Source organism: Sphaerodactylus townsendi, linkage group LG03 (assembly GCF_021028975.2).
Source record: "Sphaerodactylus townsendi isolate TG3544 linkage group LG03, MPM_Stown_v2.3, whole genome shotgun sequence".
In the NCBI taxonomy this organism is placed as follows: domain Eukaryota; kingdom Metazoa; phylum Chordata; class Lepidosauria; order Squamata; family Sphaerodactylidae; genus Sphaerodactylus; species Sphaerodactylus townsendi.
The window spans coordinates 22,777,197-22,785,745 of NC_059427.1; the positions used below are offsets into that span (position 1 = coordinate 22,777,197).

Here is an 8,549-nt window from a genome sequence, read left to right on the forward strand (position 1 = left end):
ATGAAAGCAAATGGCAAGCCGTGAAGATTGTAGACAGCCCTTTCTCCCCATTTGCAGTGGCTTCTGAAAACCAGCAGAGAAGAGTTTAATTAAAATTTAATTTTAATATTCTTACGTCTTTTGAGTTTCTGGTTCAGAGCCCATGGTGCTTACCACCTCAAAGGCCGGGGATAGGTCTTTGACAGGCTCCACCCCCAAAATATCCAGGTATTGCCCACCCTGGAGCTGGTAATCCTACCACACTGGTATTCAAAAGTTTATTGCCTCTGAATATGCTGTTTGCTTTTGGTCACCATGACTCGCAGCCATTCATGGAGCTCTTCTCTGTGAATCTGCCTTCTTTAAAGCCATTCACACTGGGGGCTATCAGTGTCTCAATGCTTGCTCATTCCTTCTTCTAAATACCTCTCCTCACGGAGGCTCCTCCACACATACACAGTGCCGTGTGTGAGCACTTTCCTGGGGCGTGATGCAGCCACTTCATGTGCAGATCTTTTCAACCCAACTGGTACTCCACCAGGAAGTTAATTCAGTCCATGGGGCTTTAATTATAGTTGGTTAATCAATACATTCCAAATTGGCACACATCATACAAATAGGAACCAACTACATATTTTACATCGTTCCTGTGCCCAGTCCCATAATAGAAATGTTCTCCGGACTGTACAGCCTCTTTGTGCATAACAAGCATGGCAGCAATTTTTGGGCGGGTGGGGTGGCATCCTTGTGTGGAGGATTACCAAGAGCCTTGTTGAGAGATTTCTTACTGGGGGGAAATACAACCTGGCAAGAATCTTTAGCATATTCACAATCAAGGGAGCAAGAAAATCTCAGGTTGGCTGGCTTTCATCATGGTACCTCCCTCCAGACAGATTTGTGTTGTATCACCCTTTCCTTTGGGGTGGGGGTAAAGGGTTCAGGGAAATTGTGTTCAAACGGAAATTGTGCAGCCTGTATCAAATTGCTTGTTGAGAAGATGTGGGATGGCATGAAAAAATCTGAGGCAGCATGGACACATAGCTAGATAGATACTCGTATTATCCTTGTGTCTCTTGCAAGAGTTTGCAACTGAATTGGTTTATCCACACAGGAAAATTCAGCTGTGAAAACTTGCTATGGGGCAGTGGCCCAGTTCTATGTCCCAAGATGCATGGATACAGCCTGAGACTCTTTCTGGGAAATAATATTTCCCAGAAAGAACATCTGAACAGACCCAAAACAATTTTTTTTAAAAAAGGACAAGGAGTACATCACTTTGCTCTAAATTACCCGAACTCTCTCCCTTTCAGCATGACATTGTGGTGCTTCTGAATAAAGAAAAATGTTACCACTTACAATGTGCAAAGGTTTTTCTAACTATATTTGAAACATATCATTACACACAACATCTGGCATATGCATTAAAAGAAAGGGGGAAAACAAAACCTTAATCAGAAAAATCACTGTCAAAAAATAATGGGCAGTGTGTTGTTGTCTTCTCCTGGGCTAGCGCAGTACAGGCGGGTGGGAGATTCTCAGAGAGATTGAACCATCTCAGCTGGTTTTGGAATAAATAACTTTCTGGGGAGGAACATGCCCAGAAAGCGTTATTTTTTGTGCTGGAAATATCCATGCCCTTTTTAACTCCAGACATCTCCCGCTGATTGGGCACATGCTGCATATCTTCACGAGACGAGAGCAAAAGCTTGGATTTCTCTGCCTTTCTTTTCTGGGTCTGGCGCTGCTTTTGCTGACTGACAAGTGAAAGGTTTGCTGGATTTACTAAATTCCGGTAAGAATGAGGCAGCCTCTCTAACTCAGCACACTCTTTTCTGGTTTCTTTTTGTTTCGGGTCGGTATCGGTGCACTTGGAACCTCCTTTCCGGGAAGAATGCTGCCTTTTCCTCTGGTTGCATTTTTGGGATCTTCCCTTTTTTGCCCGGCTGCCAATACTTTTGCCTTGCACCTGGTTGGCTGTAGCTGGCTTCTCGTGATTCTGTGCATGGGTTTGCATGCCCACATTGTTCAACGCTGCATGCCTCACAGCACCGAGTCTCTTTGCTTGATCGTTTCTCTTGATCACTTTCCTCACTGGCGTAGCTTGACACAGCTCTTGAGTAAGCAGCCAGCCTTGCCCACTGCCATCTTCAGGGGCAGCTGCACCTGAGCGGCAAGTACAAAGGGCATTGTTGTCACCATCCTGGCCTGGGGTTGGAATATGGCTCTTCTGCTGTTTGTTCGCATTTTCTTTTCCTCGGAAGGCGCTAACAATAGGAACGAACTTGCTTCCAGGAGGAGCGTTTAATTGCAAAGCGGGAGAGCGATTGGTTGATAGCCTATCTGGCGAGGTCTGAGAAGCATCGTCCTTTACGCGACTGGGTGTTCTGGGTGCAGAAATGAATGCCCGCAATTCTGCCAAAAGGGTAGGGAGCTGCAAGTTGCCCAGCTGTTCACGGAGCTGTAAGTGCTGCTCACTCTGCTGAGTTGTCAATTGCTCCAGACTGTCCTTCAGGGATTGTAGGCTGGATTTCAGATCTGAGAATTCCACATCTTTCTGAGCAAAAGAGAATCATGAGAGAATGTGTGTTAAAACTCTAGAACGGAAACACGATCAATCCTAAAGTCCTTATGCACCCATGGTTCACTGCGCTTCCCTATCAAACAAGAGGGTTCTTTGCATGCTTACACTGAAGTCATTTTCAAGTAGGATGTGGGGGAGGTAGAAAGCATTTGTGCATCATCTACGACAGTTCCACAAATGTTTGCCATAATGACGCATTTGGAAACCGACGCAAGCATTGGCTTCTAGACGCATACAACTTTCCTAATTGAAAACTCATGTTATTGTCACACAACTTTGCACGGAAATTATCTCCACGGATGGAAAATGTCACACTTGTGCTGACCATCGAATGAGATGCTTATTAAAGATCAGAAATATTAGGCTACATGTCCTCTTGGTAAAGAAATACATATAAACCCAGGGGAGAGATACCTTCCTTCCCACCTGCAGGCCAGAAGAAGGTGAGAGATGCTTAAAGGCTTGTTTCTTGCCTTTCCAGGTCTTCTAAGACAGAGTCCTGCCACTGTTCCACACACACAGTCAGCAGCAACAGCTCTTCGCCTGAAGAAATTGTGGGTCCCTGCTCAGGCTTATTTTATTTATTTATGTTTATTTATCTCCCACTTTGTCTTTCCAATGGAGACCCAAAGCACACTTACAACACGGTTCTCTCATCCTCCACCTTATCCCCACAACAACCACCCTGCAAAGTAGGTAAGTCCGAGAGAGAATGACTGATCTAAGTTCATCCAGTATGCTTCCAGAGCACAGTGGGTATTCAAAATGTGTCTATCAAGCCCCAGTCTGACAGTCCAGCCATTACACCAGTGGTGGCGAACCTTTGGCACTCCAGATGTTATGGACTACAATTCCCATCAGCCCCTGCCAGTCCATAACATCTGGAGTGCCAAAGGTTCGCCACCACGGCATCACACCATACTGGCTTTTTCCTTCCTCGGGTGCACCTGAGTTTAGAGGAAGGTCAGGTACATTCAAACTAGACTTATCAAATTTCCTGCCCTTGGTCACACAGCTCTTCCAGCTGCTCAGTGTACCTGCCGGATCCAAATGGAGGGGGGAAACACCACAATCACACTTCTGGCAAGAACTTGGAAGCGGTAAAGGAGTGGACTGCACCAGGATTCCCCCAGATCTCTACATTTTTACAACAGGGTTGATCTTAGAACATTGTGCCAATGTAATGATGTCACTTCTGCAAATTCATCCTACCCCCTGTGCCTGCCAAGGGTTGCTAGCGTTGGACTAGCAATCCTAAACTTTGATCCTAGTGCTTTGATTGTGTGTTCCTGCATGGCAGGGAGTTGGACTGGCTGGCCCTTGTGGTTTCTTCCAACTCTATGATTCTATAATCCAAATTGGCAAGTTTTTAAAATTCATTTGCTTCCTTCATTTACAGCCCACCTTTCTTCCTGAGATTCAGGGTGGATTACACAGTGTAAGACAAAGCTTTCTGAATGTGCCACCCAGCAAGTGGGTAAGATTGACAGCTGCATGCACACGTGCTTTCTCTGCGGTGGATCTGACTTTGTGAAATGGCCTGCATGAGAAGCTCAGGAAAGCCACCACACTTCTGGCCTTCCACAAACTGCAAAAACATAATTGTTCAGGATGGAATGTCTACAAAGGGAGTACAATGGAATAGGGGACACTTTTCTAAAGGAAACATGAATGTAGTCTATTTCCACTGATAATTGTATTATTTTGTCTTACTGCTATTGTCTACTTTTGTAATTCCATTTTGGGGGACATCGAGTAACTTTTACAGGCTCTTTTAGGCATTGTTTCCAGTTGTGTATGTCTTGCCAGCAAACATATGTTCTGATTCAGAACTGAACCATTTCTGTGACCAGGGCTATGACAGATAAACTTAAGATCTGAGATTTTCGCCTTTCATCTTTATTAATAATGCCGTGGGGGATTTCTTTCATAACGAGTGTCACACTTGCAAGAGATCCCTTCAATTCCATGAAATGTCAAGTTCCTATGGGAAGTTTCTTCACAGCATGACAGGGGAGTTTGTCCAGAACACTGGGTACACAGAAATAGTAGATTTTAGCTCCTTCTGTATACCTGAGCTTGCAAGAGAAGGTATTCTGAAGTAAACTGATTGCAAAGAGGGGTGCCCAAATGAAATGTTATGTTTCTGCAATTGGCAAAAAGTATTTTGCTGACAGTGAATTGCAATTTTAACTTATTATTTGCAGTAAATAAATCTCCCTGTTCATGAACTACAGTGGAAAAACTGGTTATTATTTCCTAGCAAAAAATGTCAAGATGGATCTGAAACAGACTACAATTTGATAATAAGAAAGAAAATGCAAAGTTCAGCCAAATGAAGATCAATTCCTACACTTACATCTTCTAGTGCTTTCTTCATTCCCAGTAATGTCTGTTCTATTCCACTTTTGTCCTTCAGAGTATTCAGAACCAATTCATAATGGGATTGAGATGTCTCTTGCACTAGACATGGAAATCAATACAAACTGCATTTATTCTGTCATCTGTAGGTAAAAATAAAATGCCTCTCAAGGTTTCTCAATGGAGTCGGGAATGAAAAGGTACTTGTGTGACACAGCCAGGAGGTAGCCATGAATTACAAAGCTGGCAGTAGAAGTAACATTTAATAGAAAATCAGAAAATCCACAAAGTATTAATAAACTTTGTGTGACTTCAGCTAAGGCTATTTTCATATCCAAGCAAGGGAAAAGGGGGCTCATTCTAATGATCTGTAAGGAATTCACTATAAAACCTACCTGCTTATTAGATAATCGATTCCTGGAAATCTTTACTGTGAAATTCCCACACATCTAGTCGCCAAGCTGTCCAACCCACACAGTTCCACCAATGACCAAAACACATTGTAATTGTATAGTGGTATAATGATCGGCTGCTGTATGAGTGGCACCAGACTTCTGCTTCCCAGAAACTCACAGTGGCCACTCCCACCTCCTCCTAACCAATCGCAGCCAGGGGAAGATGTTGCTGTCACAGTACAACCCAGCCAAAGAGCCAGCCATGACCTTGGGTCAGCCTCTGACAGCCGTCTTGAGTCCCAGGTGGTCAGGTGAAGTCGTGGATCCAAAGAAATACTAGGGTAAGGAGGCTGCCGACAGGCCTGAATAGGGTTCAGAGCATGCTGGGGCAGGACCACATCATGGTCTAGGCCTGTCCCCTGAACCTTTCCCAGCCAAAGATCAGATAACCAGGCCAAGCCCCTAGGTGTTCTCTTCCTGACCAGGTTGAACTACTGTCCTGACCCATGCCATCCCTACTCTTCCCAGAAGGGTAACCAGGGCACTGTGGAGACCAATCCTCAGTGGTGGGACTCAGCAGGTTCGCACCACTTCGGCAGAACCGGTTGCTAAAATGGTGCTTGTAAACAATCAGTTGTTAAATTATTTGAATTCTCACCACCGGAATCCTGCAGAAGCAGTAGGACATGTTAGCCCAAGAGGTTAAAAAAACCCCACATGCTGCAGTTGGGGGTAATCAAACCCTCCTATAGCACCTGGCATAGACCAGTAGCACAGGTACTGAAGCCCGATGAGTCCATTCGTTTCTGCACTGATTATAGGGAGGTAAATAAACTGGCCCAATTCAATGCCTACCCAATGCCTTGTGCTGACATATTCATTCATTCATTCATTCATTCATTCATTCATTCATTCATTCATTCATTCATTCATTCATTCATTCATTCATTCGATTTGATAAACCGCCCTACCCCCAAAGGGCTCAAGGCGGTGTACAACAGCAAATAACAAGACAATAAAACAAATCGAATAGCCCCAATTAAAACAATACAAAACCTTAAAACTATTAAAACTATAGCAGCAGTAACCTACAAAAAATGAATGATAATAAAAGGCATCTGGGATCAAACCCCAGTGGACAAACCCTGGGCAGGAGGGGGTAGGCAGATGGTCAGATATATAGCCAGTGCGTGGGCAACAAAAGAGGGGTCTTGATAGACCAACTGGGCAAGGCACAGTTCTTGTTGGCCTGGGACCTTACCAAGGCCTATTTGCAAATCCCAATGGTCCCAGAGGACTGGGAAGAGACAGCTTTTGCCAAGCCTCAAGAACTGTCCCAGTTCAAAGTGATGCCACCAGAACTTCATGGAGCTGATTTCCAGGTCTACATAGATTATATTATTATCTTCAGTCAAGATTGGTTGACACACTTGGAACACCTGGAGCATGCACTCTGTGCCTTGGACAAATCAAGGCCAACCCCAAGAAGAGCTGACTTGAATTCCAGGAGCTAAAGTACCTGATGTTCATAGTATGCCGGGGACAGATATTACCTCTTCCAGACAAGACGTTTTAAAAAGATCCATTTTGGCTTTGTTTGTTAGAACAAAGTCCTCTGTCCTCCGCTGAGAAGCAGGTGCGTTGTTTCCTCAGATTTGTGGGATACAACAACCAGTTCTTTCTTTCTACACTTCACTACCCTTGTGGCACCCTTGCTGACTGCCTTAAGAACCGGGACCATGACCTGGCTGGAAGCACTGCATATGCTTAGGACAGCACTATAGCAGGAGCCAGTCCTATGAAATCCTGGCTTTGGTCGTTTCCCCACTTACCATCTGCTGCGTGCTACTCTCGCCAAGTAGCGCGGGGTCCTGCGGCACTCCCCACTACAGGGGCGGCGACAATGCAGCCACCCCGACGTTGCCGCTCTCGCGCCCCCTCAGCGGGCATCATTCCTGGCGCTCCTCAAAACGGTGCCTTTTGATGACCCTGCGCAGAACGCAGGATTGTGGGAAAGCCCGGGAGCGCGCCAGAAATGACGCACGCTGAGAGTACTGCGCAGCAAAGGGTGGTCTATGGTAAGTGGGGAAATGACCTTAGATTCACCTTGCATGGTCTTCACCAATACTTCTGAATTGGGCTGGGGGAGGGGTCTCAGCCCAAGATATCAAGGGCCAAGAATAGCTCATTCTATCCCTTAGGCCCAAACTAATTGTTTTTAGGTGTTTTTTAAATGTCTTATGATGTAATCTACCCTGAAACCTTCAAGTGTAGGACGGGATAGAAATGCCAGTAAATAAATAAACGTTACACCATTGACAAGGGCGCACTAGCCATCAAGTGTGCCAAGGAAGCTCTCCAATTTGACAGCTCTCTGTTTGACATCTGTTCCTGGTAAATTAGTAGAATCTATCATTAAAGATAAAATTATAAAACATGTAGAAAAGCAAGACCTGCTGAGAAAGAGTCAGCATGGCTTTTGCAGAGGCAAATCCTGTCTTACAAACTTACTAGAGTTCTTTGAGGGTGTAAACAGGCATGTGGACAGGGGTGAACCGGTGGACATTGTCTACTTGGATTTCCAAAAGGCTTTTGACAAAGTTCCTCACCAGAGACTGTTGAGAACACTCAGCAATGAAGGAATAAGAGGGGAAGTCCTCCTATATGGATTAAAAACTGGTTGAGGAACAGGAAACAAAGAGTGGGTGTAAATGGGAAGTTCTCACAGTAGATGGAGAGATGTAGGGAGAATTGAGTGTCCCCCCAGACCATCCGTTTTGGGACCAGTGCTCTTTAACCCTGATTCATAAATGACCTGGGAAGTAGGGGGGTGGGTAGCGTGGTGGCCAAGTTTTGCAAGATGATACCAAATTATGTAGGGAGATTGGTGAGAACCACAAAGGATTGCTTGAAGAGCTCCAAGCCCGGACCTTGATGATAAATAAATTAGGTGGAGTGGGCTCAGAAATGGCAAATGCAGTTCAATGTAGCAAAATGTAAAAGTGATGATGATGCACCATAGGGGCAAAAAATCCCAAACTTCACATACACGCTTAAGCAGGGGGTCGAAGTGCTATCACAGTCACAAGACCAGGAAGGGATTTAAAGGCTGTCTTAGTTGATAGTTCCATGGGAGATATCAACTCAATGCATGGCTGCAGCTGTGAAAAAAGGCAAACTCTATGCTGGGGATCATTAGAAAAGGAATTCAGAATAAAACTGCAAAGATTGTA

At 44.8% G+C, this 8,549-nt stretch overlaps 1 protein-coding gene across 1 annotated transcript in view; it reads right to left on the reverse strand.

Moving 5' to 3' along the window:
• Positions 1–1,417: 1,417 nt before the first annotated feature.
• Positions 1,418–8,549, reverse strand: part of IHO1 (interactor of HORMAD1 1) — a 48,725-nt gene continuing 41,593 nt past the window's right edge. The window contains exons 6-7 of the mRNA XM_048487307.1: positions 4,920–5,023; positions 1,418–2,533 (exon numbers count right to left, since the gene is read on the reverse strand). Coding sequence (XP_048343264.1) covers positions 1,427–2,533; positions 4,920–5,023 — 1,211 coding nt within the window. The 3' untranslated portion in view covers positions 1,418–1,426. The remainder of the gene's footprint in view (positions 2,534–4,919; positions 5,024–8,549) is intronic.